Here is a 16,273-nt window from a genome sequence, read left to right as displayed (position 1 = left end):
TTTCTGCTCTAGCATCCCGTCCAAATGATCACAATACATTTAGTCATTATGTCTCCCTAGCCACCACTGGTCTGACGGTTTCTCAAGACTTCCCTTGTTTTTGATGACTTAGATGGCTTTGAGGGTACATTTTAGAATGTCCCTCATTTGGGATTTATCTGATGTGTTTCTCATGGTTTTTGTAAGGGAGACACTGAGGTTAAGTGTCATTCTCACCAGTCATATCGAGTTGATGAATTACAAAGCTTGGCAGGAACATCTGACTGACTTCTGCAACACTGCAGGAAGCTCAGTGGCTGCTGAAAATCTTCCTTGGGCTTCTACTTATATTTTGATTTCTTAAAAATAAAACAACAATGAAAGCAGAAACAAAAAAACAGCATACCTGGCCATCATTTCTTGTAGATCTGTGTGTTGTAGCCAGTGGTGGATGAACACTACCCCTCCCCACCCAAAATAACAGATACTGTAAGTTCCAGAGCTTAAAGGCAGGACAACGCGTTGCTATGCACTGCTCCCTAGCTACGCTAAAGTTCTGGTTGGTAGTGGCCTCTGCTAGTGTTTAAGTTGGAATCCACAGAGTACTGATGCTCATGGCCCTGGGGATGAATACACCCCTCTAGCACCCTGCAGTTTACCTTACATCCTTCCTGCAGGCCCCTCATCCCCACCAAGTTCATCCTTGTACCCAACAAAATATTCCCTTTTAATTCAAGACTCCTTCCCCTTATTCAGCTTTTCACTGACCTAAAGAACTTTTCAGTCTTTGTCGAGTAGGAGAGAAATATTGACAGCTTTTCCCCATTTTTTGTCAGAGGAATGTTCTCACAGGCAACTTTCTCATTTGCTAGTAATACATCTCACAAAAATCAGGCATACCTTGTTGCATAATCTTGAATGTTTAACTTTTCTGGATTTTGGCTTTCATCCCTGTAAAACAATTTAGTACCCAGGCTACACAAGATGGACACATACTTTGCATTCATGAGGTCTTGATGCCATTCAAAAGTTCCTGTCTTATTTATCTTACATTCTCAGTTATTGATCTTTATAGAACACGTACATAAAAATTACAAGTTACTTTAGTTTAGTACAATCTTGCTGGGAATAGCCCCAACGGGTGATTTGTGTTTCACATAATCATGACTAAAACTTCTTGGCTAAGTCAATCACGGAAATAAGGGAACAGATCCATGGGAACTTTCTGACTTAGGTAAGTTCAGGTGCTTACTTAGGTAAGACTCTCATTCTACTCCCACTAGACAATGTCAAGCAGGAACACAATATCTACATTAGGGTACCTGATCCCCAACAGTTCCCTGTTAAATTGAAATTTAGGTGGGTATCCTTGCTATGCCCAAAAGTAACAAGACTATTTGTAAGAATTAGTCTGAATCAATCTGTTAACACTGAAGGGTAAGCAGTGAGAACCATTAATAAGAGTTCTGGATTTCAAAGCTACAGCTGTGGAGAGGATGTTCTTGACATACACTAGGATATGTATTCCAAAGGCTACTTTTTAGTGGCTGGGGAGAGTTATATTAACCCTTCCACATGTTTTCCAGTCCTAGATACAGCTTTTGGTGATAAAAGCCAAAATCCTTAAACAGAGAAAAGTCAATTGGTCATTGCAAGGACCTAGGGTTGGACTAGGCTTCAAAGTTTTACTGTCTAACCAGAAAATGAGCAGGATGGTGAGGGCAATGTGCTGATCCCCAGAATCTGATAATCTTACTCCAAACACCGTTCCATATTCAAGTTTTTTTCTCCCCTTCCAATATTGCCTTTTTAGAGAATCAAACTCTGAGTATCATTGATGTTATGCAGGGAGGTTTGTTTCATGGATTCCAAATACTAGATGCAACTCTGTGGTCAAGGTTATTAGCTCAAAGCCCAATTACTATAATATACTGTGTGATCTCATTTATATAAAACTCAAGAAAACGCAAACTAATTCACAGTGATGGAAGGCAGATCAGTGGCTACTTGGGCATGGGAAAGGGTGGGAAGAGGCACGAAGAAACTTTTGGGAGTAAAGGGTATGTTCACTATCTTTTCTCTTGTTGTGGAGCATGGGCTCTAGGCGCGTGGGCTTCAGTACTTGTGGCACACGGGCTCAGTAGTTGTGGCTCGCGGGCTCTATAGCGCAGGCTCAGTAGTTGTGGCACACGGGCTTACTTGCTCCGCGGCATGTGGGATCTTCCCGGACCAGGGCTCGAACCCGTGTCCCCTGTATTGGCAGGCGGATTCTTAACCACTGCACCACCAGGGAAGGCTATTACCCAACACAGCCAAAAATAAATAAATAAAATTAATTCATTAAAAAAATAATAATTTTTTACATACTTACAGTATCCTATGTCAAAGCTTATCAACTGTATACCTTAAACATGTAAACCTTAAACATGTACAGCTTATTGCATGTCAATGATACTTCATTACGGGGTTGTTTTTTTTAAGATCAGATAAGTACTCAGTAGGTTAGGAAACAATCTACTTGGGTGCCCACTGTGAAAAGAATATGCTACATTTTGTTTAATATGCCAAGTCACCCAACCTCCTTCCCACTGAGGCCATATGAAAGGACAGAATGTAGCAGGAGGAGTTTTAGGGTAAACCAGAAGAATAAAAGATGCAGAAAGAGCCACTCCCCTGAAATATGAAGGGTCTGGGGCAGTAATGGCAGGGGCCTGAATTTCAAACTCTGTACCCAGATGCCTATTAGAGAACAACTAAGACTATTCACTCAGGAGGTTTAGCCGTACCATTTCAGATCTATGAGGCAGTGAAATGAAGTAAAAACAAACACTGATTAAATTTTTAAAATTTATTGGTTTTTTTTTTGGTTGCTGTTGATTTGTTCTTGTGATGGCTACAACACCAGACAGAACAGTGCCCTAATATCTAATGCCTGTGCAGGGCTGCAACTCCTTTAAAATATTAGGACTTGCTTTGGGCCTCCCTATTCTGCCTCACTCCCCATGAAGTCAAATAATTTCTGCATTTTTTAGTAAACTACAGTTAGCCCTGTAAACACTTTTTTCCATTCTCCCACCCTCTGTTTTCCTCTCTCATGTCTATGGGTGAAAAATTAAATAAAAAAAAAGAAAAAAAATCTTAAAAAAACTACAACTTAGAATATATATTTATATCCCACTCACCCTAATTTTGGCTCTTCTCTCCAAAGACGACGACAACCCAATGTAGGTGGGAAGTGGACTTAAGAGACTGAATAGGGTCAGGATGGGGATATACATGAATTTTGGCCCTGGCAGGTCCTAGTATCATTGATGTGACCATGATATAAAACAGAACAGGCTCCTTGCTTATTTCTCCTTGTCTGAAGAATTCTAAAGGTGAGAAGAAAACAGTTGGGACAGTAGGAAAAATTTCTACTAACTTTCATTAAAAGAGGAGGGGGAGGGGGAAAGGGAAAGAAGAGAGGGTGGGAGAGAAGGAAAGGACAAAACAGCAGAAAACCTTAAGAGATGATCCTGACCCTTTCCTTCCAATTGCAGTTATTTAATTCATTTGAATTCCCACCTTCCCTAAGTAAATGTTTTTGTTTCACAGAAAGTTTTGTACTTTTATTTTTCTGTGTGCACACATGCATGTTAGCATGTGTGTGTGTGCGTGTGTGTGTAGGTACGTGTACGTATGTGTGCATGTCATTTGCTACCAGGAGAATGTTTCAGTTCTGATTTCAGTTTAGTTTTCCTTTTTTTTTTTTCTTTTTTATTTCTTTAAAATTATTTTTCCTTTTAGAAACAAGTTCACCAGGAAACCAGCTCACCTCCCACCACGCTGCACAGGCCGCAGCCATCTTTTTTAAACCGCGCTGATTTTCCCTCACACCCCCAAACAGGAACTCCTCAGGATGGCCTTGGAAGGCTGGAGTCTCTCCCTGTCTGGCGGGAGGCCCTGGTGGCGGTGAAGGCCCCTCTGCCACAATGGAGGTTTCTGATTGTGGGACACAGTCTGATTTTTGTTTTCTTCCTGTCTTCTAATTAAAAAAGACATTCCTGACAAAAGAGAGAAGACAGTCAATAACTGTGGTCCAGGAGACAGCAAATACTTCAGAAAGTCAACCTCAAGACAGAAGTTTCTATACTTGCTCAGGCACCTCATTCTGGCCTCCGCTGTAAGAACTCAGTTTAAAAAAAAAAAAAAAAAGAAGTTGGATTTTTTTCACTTGTGATTTTAAAGGAGCTACTGTTTTAATGAAATACCGTCTGTGGTGCTTTTCCAATTCTGAGTGTCCTCAGTGATAATATGTGGGGGTAAAGAGTAAGCCAGCAGGTCCAGGCTGCCCACTCCAAAGCCAACCAGAAAACCTCCATTTAAGTCTTTTGAAGTATTGGGGTTTCATGCAAGATTTTATTTTGAAAGAAGGCTTTGCCTACTAAGAAAAGGTTTAAGAGCCACTGATTTAGACTCTACTATTACAGACACTGCAAAACCTGAGGATCCCAAATGATATCACTACTCATCAAAGAACCAAAGTTTAGAAATAATTTCTGGTATGGTGAGGCATTGCTCAACAGCATCTTCACCCGCAAATTCATTTAATCACAAAACCACCAGTGAGAGGGCTGCACATTCATCGAGAATTGCCTCCAGGGAGAATAAATTCTGCTTAAGACATCAAAGGGTGGGCTTACAGGAGAGATGCCTTTCTTCTTTCAGTCAAGAAACTGGCACCCAGACCCCACCACCCAGTCCTTTCCTTCCTCAGCTAAGCTTCTTGCTTTACTTCAGAATCAGAAGCAAATGGAGAAAACTGATGATCAGGGGCTAGACACAGAGGCTAGCTCTTTTCCTTTACCTCCTGCCTTGGTCAAAAACCTAGCATTTCAGCGTTAAAATTGTAAAAAATGATAAGAACAAGCATCTTTATTTATCAAATCTGAAAGATCAGTTTTAGGAAGGCAGTGCCATGTATCACGGTCTACTTTAGGTCAGCACTGTTTTCACCAAAGTTGCCAGGTTGAAAAATATTCATTTGTTACCACACATACTTACCATGCTAGAAATATCTGTAAAGAGAAGAGGGGAGGAATTTTCTTTTTGAGATATTCTACAACAATAACTTTCTTATGGGGGTAAAACTGGCATCCAAAAGAAGCTGACAATTATTTGGCTGCCTTGACCCAAGAAAATCAGGCCTGTGCATTTCTCAGCTATGCAGCAGCGTTAAACTGTTAAGTCCTTCCCTGACTCTAGCTATAGTACTAGTCCCATGATGGGCATTAAAAACCTATGCCTATCCCCAAGTACTCCCAACAGCCAGGGGAAAAGCTGGGAACTATATACCACTCACCTGGGTGACAGGCACAGTGCAGGAGTATGAGCTATCGAAACAACCTGGTGAAGTCTCGCAAGGCCCAGCAAACTTGTTTACATTCCTCAGCACTAGAAAAGAAAAGGTAGGTTGGTCCCTGACTGATGAGAAAGATATAATATGTTGAAAAGCAACCACAACCTTGAGGTATACCGAGAACTGTCCCAGCTCTGCTCTCTCCATCATCTCTTGACCCCGCTTTCAATCTTTCTGTAACTCAAGAGTAAATATTAACTATTGTACATGAGAATAATTATAAGCTGTGTGGTTGTTAAAGAGTGGGCGTTGGAGAAACACTGCTTAGGTCTGAATCTTGGTTTCACTGTGTCCTTGAGCAAGTTACCAATCTGCCTCAGTTTCCTCATCCATTATCTACCCCATGATGTTCTGAAGATTAAATCAATTCCTATATGTAAAGTGCTTAGGATAATAGAACAGTGAATAAAATAGTATTTGACAAATGTAGGCTGCTACAACAAGAAAACTTGGCTATTCCCTGGCGGTCCAGTGGTTAAGACTCTGCGCTTCGGACTTCTCTGGTGGCACAGTGGTTAAGAATCCGCCTGCCAATGCAGGGGATGTGGGTTCGAGCCCTGGTCCGGGAAGATTCCACATGCTGCGGAGCAACTAAGCCCGTGCGCCACAACTACTGAGCCTGCGTGCCACAACAAGAGAAGCCACCACAATGAGAAGCCCGCGCACTTCAACAAAGAGTAGCTTCTGCTCGCCACAACTAGAGAAAGCCTGCACACAGCAACAAAGACCCAATGCAGCCATAAATAAATAAATAAAATTAAAAAAAAAAAAAAAGACTGTGCTTCCACTGTAAGGGGCACGGGTTCAATCCCTGGTCGGGGAACTAAAATCCCGTGGCCAAAAAACCAACAAAACCTGGTTAAAGTCCTTGACATAAATAAAAGAAAGCCAGAACCCTCAAAGTAAAAAAGCAAGCATATTCACCTAAGGTTGATCATTTTAACTCTATGAGCTGAGCTAACTTAGGTACCCTGGTTCCCTCATTCTTTCCCAAGAGCAGATTTTGTTTATAAAGCCCAGTCCAGAAAGTGAGTCTCAATAAGCGATTTTCTAGTTGAACAGGCTGCTCAAGGTTTCCTCCTGTGGGAGGAGGAGGGAGAGGAGAGAGGAAAGGGTTAAGGCATGAAGAAAGGGAGGAGGAGGAAGCAGGTCTTGGTCCTCAGGCAAGCAATGAGATGCCTAGGTGGCACGAACAGCCCAATATTCATTTGACGCTGTTTTTTCAAAAGGCTTCCTTTATCTAAGATTGTCATCAAGAAACCAGCTGATGCCAGCTTCATTCTTTTTTGTCAGTCTTCATAATAGTTTTTGGTAACTGAACATGAGGCTAAGCTAAAAACAGTGGAAAAGAAAGCACATCCTAATATGCTCACCCTTCTGTGGCCCTCTCTTTGGCTCAGAAAAATTAAGGGAGCACAGCCTATAGCCTAGCATTCAATGTCAGAAGAAAGCTCTCTCTCTCTTTTTTTTTTTTTTTCTCTCTCTCTCTTTCTTGTAATGGTTAAAAGTCAGGGAGGGAACCACTAACAGTGATTCAACATAAAAGAAGGTAATAAGAGCTATCTTCTTAAGAGCCTACATCTGGATTTCCCCAGCTATTATAAGGTCTGAAACATCACTAAGAACCTTGATTTAGACTCTAGGACTTGATTCAACAGAGGCTTTCTTCTAGTCTCCCTCCATCCTAAAAATGTAAGGAAAGTAAAGAAGGTCTTCTAGTTTTATTGTAATTCTGCCATTTGCTCTGTGAATTTAACATGCCTCAATAAAAGCATTACATTTCTCTATTTCCGAATCAATACTGACTATAAGGAGGCAGCCTTGGTGAGTGAGCTTCCCAATGTCACGAAGGTGGAAGATACGTAACCCCAGAGAAGTCACTGTGTGGTGTATTATTATAAGGGACTAAGACGACAGGAAAGAGATAAACTTAGGATAATGCTGGAGACTCAAGATTCTTTTGCTATCTTAATGCCTTACATGTTGTTCAATACTACCCATCTTCAACCAGAAATCGTGGTTAAATCTGGAAGAGAAATGATAACTCCACTCTTAGCCTATTTCGTAACATGAGAAAAAGTACTGAAACCAAAATTCAAGTACAGGAGAACTGTGGTGAGACATGGTGAAATGAGCGATAGGCCACAATCTCTTGAATCAACTCAGCTTCTGCTCCCAATCCTGTCAGCAACTGCTCTGGTGTCAATCAGCAATGTTTAACTTAAGTGTCCCTGGTGATTAAGCCCAAAGAAATAGATTTTTAAACAAACAAACAAACAAACCTCCTTAAAAACTAGAACTATTTTCTGTTTCTGCCTCAGTCCTCCCGGCACTTAATATTTCTGGGTTGTTTTTATATTCATTTACACTTATTTATTTATATTCATTCATTCATTCAAAACTGCCACTATTTTTGTAGGTTCTATTTTCTGGCTTCTAGTCCCACCATCCCAATCCCTCCTATACTTTTTTTTAAAAATTAATTTATTTTTTTCAGTACGCGGGCCTCTCACTGTTGTGGCCTCTCCCGTTGCGGAGCACAGGCTCTGGATGCGCAGGCTCAGTGGCCATGGCTCACGGGCCCAGCCGCTCTGCGGCACGTGGGATCCTCCCAGACCGGGGCATGAACCTGTGTCTCCTGCATCGGCAGGCGGACTCTCAACCACTGAGCCACCGGGGAAGTCCTTTTTTTTAAATTTTAAATAATCCAAGTATAGTTGATTTACAATGCTATGCTAGTAATTTATCCCTCCCTGATCCCTTTCCCCTTTGGTAATCATGTTTGTTCTCTATGTCTGTGAGTCTGTTTCTGTTTTGCAATTAAGTTCATTTGTGTCATTAGACTCCACACATAAGTGATATCATATGGTATTTGTCTTCCTCTTTCTGACTTACTTAGTACGATAATCTCTAGGTCTATCCATGTTGCTGCAAATGGCATTATTTCATTCTTTTTTATGGCTGAGTAGTACCCTATTATGTATATATCACATCTTTATCCATTCATCTTTACATGGACATTTAGGTGGCTTCTGTGTCTTGGCTATTGTAAATAGCGCTCCTATGAACTACTGCACTATTGCATGTATTGGGGTGCATGTATCTTTTCGAATTATAGTTTTCTCCAGATATATGCCCAAGAGCCTTCCACTATACTTTTGAGTAATTTTATGGTCACTATTCCTCAAGCCCCGTAATCCTAGTGGTGCGCTGAGAAATGCAGCCCTTTTCATCTGATGTGCATAATGGAGAGTAACCGAGCTCTAACTAATGACTTCAGCAAGAAGACACCCCCATACTGGCCCATTCTAGTGTCAATGCTCCCCATGCATGTCTTTTTCTTGAGATCCTCATGCAAGTGATAGTCACAGAATAAATACCAAGACAGGAAAATGGGAAATGATGGCAAAATTTCTTCTAGACATGATTAGTGGTATTTGGAAAGCAAGAATGATATTTCAGAATGAAAAATTCCAGCTTTCTTCAAGTTAGCCAACTAAAAATGCCAGGAAATTAATTAATTACCAGTACCATTTGAGAAACAGGCTTGGACTTGCTGAAATGACACTGAACCAGTTTACCCTCCCTGCTAGGATGGCAAACAAAGTAGCATGTTGAGGCAGGAGTAACAGGACCTTAAAACCGAAAGGGAGACTGAGTCATGCATGGAACAGAAGGTTCAAGGGCAATACACATACCAGAGAAAGAGAATTACTAAGAGGAGCTGAGCAATCTCAAATCCTTTCTCTAGCACCTCAACATTACCTCTTACTTCTGTTCATTTCCCACCATTATGTCACAGCCTACTACAGGAGGAGCTGCAAAACTTGTTTAGCAGTAAGAGATCAAGTAGTCCAGGATGGTAAATACCTTATTGCCCCATATCACAGGACAAAGATCACAGATATTTTTGTTCAAAGCAATACATTATTTGGGTTCATTTTCCTAGCCTCAAGATTTTCCTTACACTATAGAATGTCCATGACTTTTATTTCAGACTTACACTTTGTTTCTACCTGTCATATATTAGCCTGGGTGAGGAAATATGAGGTTGGTGGAAACTTATTCCAGAATGTGTGGGAGGTTGCCTTAGAGCTGAAGGAGACATGCTCTAGCTAGTTTTGCAAGTATGTAATGACATTCTGGCAGGTTCTTCTCCAAGGAAAAAGTTAACTGATCACCTACTATGTACCAGATTGTCTTTAAATTTCCACTTGGTATTTCACAATAACCCTATGAGATAGGTATTACTAACCCTATTTTACAGATAAATAAGCTGCAAAGTAACAGTAAGTGGCAAGATTCAAACCTACAGCCTTGACTCTAAGCCCAGTCCTCCTTTGAGGGTTCTCCTCAGGCTCTCATTCGCTCTAATCTAGAGCCAATATGATCCTGCCCTTCTAATGAACAACACTAGATAAAACAGAGCAAAACAGAAGCAGGGAGAAGCAACTGTTATACTTCTTTCCCCTGAGACAGTTTGTAGGTACAATATTACTTCTACTGGGAAGATTCATAGTAAAAAAAGATAAAATAGTTTTTTAAGGTCATCCCAATAAATATATGCCTACCTAGTAGAGGGGAAATCCACTCTTTTGGCAAAATGTGTCATGAAGGCAGTCACATGCTATTTTAAAGTCATGCATGTCACTTGATCTATGGCCCAAAGTCAGTTACTTCCGGGACATGAAGTTAGGCCACTTAGTAAACTACAAAAAGACAGCACTCAAAGATTTGGGATTTTACCATTAACAGAATTATTGGAAACTCTTGGGAATAAGAAAGTAAACCATTTTGGAGAGTGACAAGAAATCAATTCTCAGAAAAAAAGATTAGCATTTAATTTTCTCTCCCTTTTAAAAACTAGGTCTGGGGGCTTCCCTGGTGGCACGGTGTTTGAGAGTCCGCCTGCTGATGCAGGGGACATGGGTTCGTGCCCCGGTCCGGGAGGATCCCATGTGCCGCGGAGCGGCTGGGCCCGTGAGCCATGGCCTCTGAGCCTGCGCGTCCGGAGCCTGTGCTCCGCAACGGGAGAGGCCACAGCAGTAAGAGGCCCGCGTACAGCAAAAAAAAAAAAACAACCCAGAAAACTAGGTCTGGTTTTAATTGTAAAAGCATACCATGCTCATGAAAAAAATGCAAATAGCGCAGGTTATGAAATGAAAAGTTCTAGTTATATATCTTTTCAGAAATTTACTATTCATAATAAAGTAGCTTGCATATATATATATATCACATATAATAGAATAGCTTTTAAAAGTACAAGTTGGTTCATTTACAACAGCATCAAAAAGAATAAAATACTTAAGCTATACAATGTTGCTGAAAGAAATTAAAGATACCAATAAACGGGGCTTCCCTGGTGGCGCAGTGGTTGAGAGTCCACCTGCCGATGCAGGGGACATGGGTTCATGCCCCGGTCCAGGAAGATCCCACATGCCGCAGAGCGGCTAGGCCCGTGAGCCATGGCCACTGAGCCTGTGCTCCGCAACGGAAGAGGCCACAACAGTGAGAGGCCCATGTACCACCAAAAAAAAAAAAAAAAAAAAGATACCAATAAACGGAAAAACATCTCATGTTCATGCACTGGAAAGCCTAATATTATTAAAGGTGTCAATACTATACAAAGTGATCAGATTCAATGTAATCCCAATCAAAAATCCTAACGACATTTTTTTGTGGAAATAGAAAAATCTATCCTAAAATTCATATGAACACAGTTCTCCCAGTTGTGCTGGTTTTCACCGTGGTCATGCAGTTACCTTGGCAACGTGTACATTGCTTTTTTGGCTTTTAATGTATAGTCAGTACTATACATTTTCTGTTTTGAGTTTTGTAACTCTGTAGCATTTTAGATAATATCGTGTTTGTACTTTGTTGTGTAGAGTAAAAGGATTGTGTTGAATAAACCTAGGATTAGAGTGAAAAAAAATTCATATGAAATCTCGAGGGACTGCGAATAGCCAAAATACTCTTGAAAAAGAACAAAGCTGGAGGTCTCAATTTACCAATTTCAAAACTTATTCAAAGCCATAATAATCAAAACAGTACAGGACTGATATAAAGACAGATACATAGACCACTGGGATAGAATAGAGAGCCCAGAAATAAATCCCTTATATATATGGTCAAATGATTTTTCAATAAGGGTACCAAGACCATTCAATGAAAAAAGGACAGTGCAGGGAAAACTGCAAAAGGATGAAGTCAGACCCTTAACATACATCACATACAAAAATTATCTCAAAATGGATCAAAGACATAAATGTAAGACCAAAAGTATAAAACTTTCAGAAGAAAACATAGGGGAAAAGCTTCATGATATTATATTTTGTAATGATTCCTTGAATGTAACACCAAAAGCACAGGCAACAAAAATAAAATAGATATGGAGAAATTAGAACCTTGTGCACCATTGGTGGGAATGCAAAATGGTATAGCTGCTATGGAAAACAGTATGGTGGTTCTGCAAAAAAAATTAAACATAGAACTGCCATGTAATCCAGCAATTCCACTTCTGGGTATATATCCAAAAGAACTGAAAGCGGGGTCTTGAAATGACATTTGTACACTCATGTTCATGGCAGCATTATTCACAATAGCCAAGAGGCAGAATCAACCAAATGTCCATCAAAGGATGAATGGATAAATAAGATAGTATATATACATACAATGGAGTGTTATTCAGCCTTTGAAAGGAAGGAAATTCTGATACCTGCTACAACATGAGTGAACCTTAAGGACATTATGCTAAATCAGTCACAAAAGGACAAAACTGTATGATTTCACTTATATGAGGTATCTAGAATAGTCAAACTTAGAAAGTAGAACGATGGTTGCTAGGGGCTGGAGGGAGGGAGATATGGGGAGTTGTTTAATAAGTATACTTTCAGTTTTGCAAGACGAAAAAGTTCTGGCGATTAATCCCACAACAATGTGAATGTACTTAACACTACTGAGCAGTTCACTTAAAAATGGTTTTAAAAAAAAGGTTAAGACAGTAAATTTTGCATGTATTTTATCAAAATTAAAAAACATTTTAAGAGCAAGTTGGGTTATACAAAATTGTTATTTTTTTCCCTTTATATCATATATTTTTCTGTATCATTAAATGCATTTTTTTCCTTCTTCTTTTTCACCATTACCAAGCTCACTGCAACAACTCATTCTTGGACCTATAAATCGTTCCACAATTGTATGAATATAAGCCATTGCCTAAAATTTAGTCAAAATTCTAAAGACTCTACATAGAAAAAGGAATATCAGAGGAAGGTAACACACAGTTACAAAATCCAATTTAAGTTGTTGTCATTAATACTATCAAGGACCATAAAAGTCTCATAACTTCTGATTCAGTGATTGCATTTTAAGGAAAATAATCAAAAGAAGGAAAAGGCTAGACATTCAATATTATCCATAATACTGAAAAAATGAAAATGAATAGAGGCACTATAAGGAAATCAATCAACACCTTATAGCTATAAAACTGTAATTAGGAAGACTATGTAGGTATATTTAAAATGTTTATTACGTTTATAGTAAAAAAAAAAAACAAAAAACCCACACATGTACAACTTAACATTTTAACTAAGCTGTAAGCAAGTGGCTCATGGGCCTAATGCATCCCAGAGAGATGTTTTGGTTGGCCTGAATTAAATTAGAATTTGAATATCTTTAGGCACAGCAAAAATTTCCTAATTCACTGCAGTCCACATCACTCTATAATATTTTACAACCAATGCTTCACCTATTCAGACACCTGCATTCTAGACCCCTGAATACAGATAAGAACTGGGAAGGACTTTAAAAAGATACAGACAGATTTCCTGAAGGGTAGTGGGCTGTTCAACGCACTGTTCTTTTGGAAGAACATCAGGATATGTATAATACAATAAAACTGAGGCACACATGTACAGCATGGTGATACTTTCTCCCAGATTGGTTTCCAATGCCAATTTGTGCAATTCAAGGCTAAACAGACACAAAACTTTGAATTTACAAAGACACACAAAAAAATACTCCTGGGTATATCTATAACTAAGTTGGTATAAAAAACAAAGATATTTTTTCTGCATACCCCTGCTGCTGATCATCACTCACCTAGTGACTTGTTTGTGGAAATCTGTAAGTTGTTTGTGTGTCACTGTGACAGCTCCCACGGTTGTCTCCTTTGGCAAACCTTTCAAGGAATTCTCTAACCATCGACAAAAAGTCTGTACAAAGAAGAGGAAGAAGCGTTTTAAAAGAAGGCAGGGCTTACCGAACTGAGATCCTACAGGTGATAACCAAAACCCACAGGTTTTTTCCTTAGTAGCATTAGCTCCCCAAACTTGGAAGCAAGTAAAGGACTTAATAGAAGTACTATTTCTGGCCTTCCAACCCACTGTGGGTTGGAACAGCCTACAAAGGCATGCCTAGACTCCCTTCAAGGGGGCAGCAGGCATCATTTCAGACAGAGCCTTTCAACCTTGGAAATGAAGTCGCTTCTGGATAAAGCTATTGTTCTGTTTCTGTCATTAAACTTATGTAGTATTTTAAAAATTAAACAGCCGCCAGAAAACTGTTGAGCTTAGAGATCGAAGGCAATCCAAAGCAAAAGTTCAGGTACCAGAAAGAGCAGGGACAGAAAGTATAGTAAGTAAACATTTAAAAAGTGCATACACGTAATATGAATCCAGAATCTTAAGGATTTTAAGGTCACCTCTCTCAGTAGGGGTCATAGCCAGTCAGTTCCTTTGTGATACCTGCCTGTTCCATGGGTTAGAAAATTCTTTTTTTTTTGCTCACTCTTATTGCTCTTTTCTTATTTTTCTTTTTTTTTTGGCCACACGGCATGCAGGATCTTAGTTCCCTGACTAGGGATGGAACCCATCCCCTTGCAATGGAAGTGTGGATGGAGTCTTAACCACTGGACCACCAGGGAAGTCCCTCTTGTTACTCTTTAAAACAATTTACTTACATCTGAGTATAGTCTCTTTATATCTTTCATGTGTACAAAAACTGAAGAGGAAGGGGAGTGAGAGCAAACTTAAAAATCAAAATTCTAGAGACTTCCTCTGGGTTCTTATTTTCATTTGAATTGTTATTCTTTGAAAAAGCTCTAATTTTTCTTCATGCCTTTCTTAAGTAGGATGTATGCCTTGGTCACAGTTTTCAGTTGTAAAATAACTTTTTTATACCTAAATTTTTTACATTATGTGTTTTCCCATTGTTAATTTATGAACACAATAGACCAGAGCAAAAGTAAATATTCCACTATAAATGCTTAAAAAGTACTGCATAATTCTCCAAGTGTTGCCCCTTTTGAGTAGAAGACAACATTCTACTCAGACAAAAACAAGCAGAGGCAAACAGCATGAATGAACCCTTAACTGACAAAGCTTTGGCATCCAAAACGACCCATGAGTTAACTATAAGTATCCCCCAAAACAAAAACAGTAAGAAACTAAACTATATTCTGTCAACTAATATTTGACAAAGGAGATGAGAATACCCAATGTAGAAATGACTGCCTTTTCAATAAATAGTGCTGGGATAATTGCATACTCGCATGTAGAAGAAAGAAACTGGACTCATGCCTTTCACCACTCACAAAAAGTAACTCAAAATGGATTAAAGACTAAATGTAAGACCTGAAACCATGAAACTCCCAGAAGAATACAAAGGCCTAAAGCATTCTGACATGGGTCTTGATAATGATTTTTTGGCCGTGACACCTAAAGCACAACCAGCAAAATAAAAATAAACAAGTGAAATTACATCAATCTAAAAGCTTCTGCACAGCAAAAGAAATCATCAACAAAGTAAAAAGACAACCTAAGGAATGGGAAAAAATATTTGCAAACCATATACCTGATAAGAGGTTAGTATCTAAAATACATAAAGAACCCATACCAGTCTAGCAAAAAGCCAAATAACTCAATTAAAAAATGGGCAAAGGACCTCAATAAATGTTTCTCTAAAGAAGAAATACGAAAGGCCAACAGGTACCTGAAAAAAACGCAAATTAAAACTATAAAGAGATATCATCTTAACACCTGTTAGCATGGTCATGATCAAAAAGATAAGAGATAACAAGTGCTGGCGTGGGTATGGAGAAAAGGGAACCCTTGTACACTGTTGGTGGGATTGTAAATTGATACAGCCACCATGGAAAACAGTTCGGAGGATCCTCAAAAAATTAAATATATATACCATATGATCCAGCAATTCTACTTCTGGGATATATCCAAGGGAAACAAAAACACTAACTCGAAAAGATATCTACACCCCATGTTCACAGGAGCATTATTTACAGTAGCCAAGACATGGAAACAACCTAACTGTCCATGGATGGATGAATGGATAAAGAAGTTGCAGTATGTGGTACACACAATGGATATTATTATTCAACCATAAAAAACGAAAAAATCCTGGGCTTCCCTGGTGGCGCAGTGGTTAAGAATCCGCCTGCCAATGCAGGGGACACAGGTTTGAGCCCTGATGCAGGAAGATCCCACATGCCACAGAGCAACTAAGCCCATGCACCACAACTACTGAGCCTGTGCTTTAGAGCCTGCAAGCCACAACTACTGAGCCCGCGTGCCACAACTACTGAAGCCCGTGAGCCTAGAGACTGCTCCACAAGAGAAGCCACTGCAATGAGAAGCCCACGCACCACAACAAAGAGTAGCCCCCACTCACCGCAGCTAGAGAAAGCCCGCATGCAGCAACGAAGAGCCAACGCAGCCAAATAAATAAATAAATAAATAATAAATTTATTTTAAAAAAAAAAACAAACGAGGAAATCCTACCATTTCTGACAAAATGGATGACCTTAAAGGCATTATGGTAAGCAAAATAAGTTAGAGAAAGACAAACACTGTATGATCTCACTTGTATGTGGAATCTAGAAAA

The 16,273-nt window shown here is 39.5% G+C and overlaps 1 protein-coding gene across 4 annotated transcripts in view; it reads right to left on the bottom strand.

The window, feature by feature from the left end:
- Nucleotides 1-3,707: 3,707 nt before the first annotated feature.
- TNPO3 (transportin 3) overlaps nt 3,708-16,273 on the bottom strand; it is an 81,117-nt gene continuing 68,551 nt past the window's right edge. For all 4 annotated transcript variants that reach the window (XM_012533924.3, XM_049715010.1, XM_049715011.1 and 1 more), the window contains 3 exons: nt 13,478-13,590; nt 5,321-5,412; nt 3,708-4,022 (listed from right to left, as the gene is read on the bottom strand). In XM_012533924.3, coding sequence (XP_012389378.1) covers nt 5,352-5,412; nt 13,478-13,590 — 174 coding nt within the window. In that variant the 3' untranslated portion in view covers nt 3,708-4,022; nt 5,321-5,351. The remainder of the gene's footprint in view (nt 4,023-5,320; nt 5,413-13,477; nt 13,591-16,273) is intronic.

This window comes from Orcinus orca, chromosome 9, assembly GCF_937001465.1.
Source record: "Orcinus orca chromosome 9, mOrcOrc1.1, whole genome shotgun sequence".
NCBI lineage: Eukaryota > Metazoa > Chordata > Mammalia > Artiodactyla > Delphinidae > Orcinus > Orcinus orca.
The sequence above is the reverse complement of the archived record's forward strand: the minus strand, read 5'-3'. Positions and strand labels throughout refer to the sequence as shown.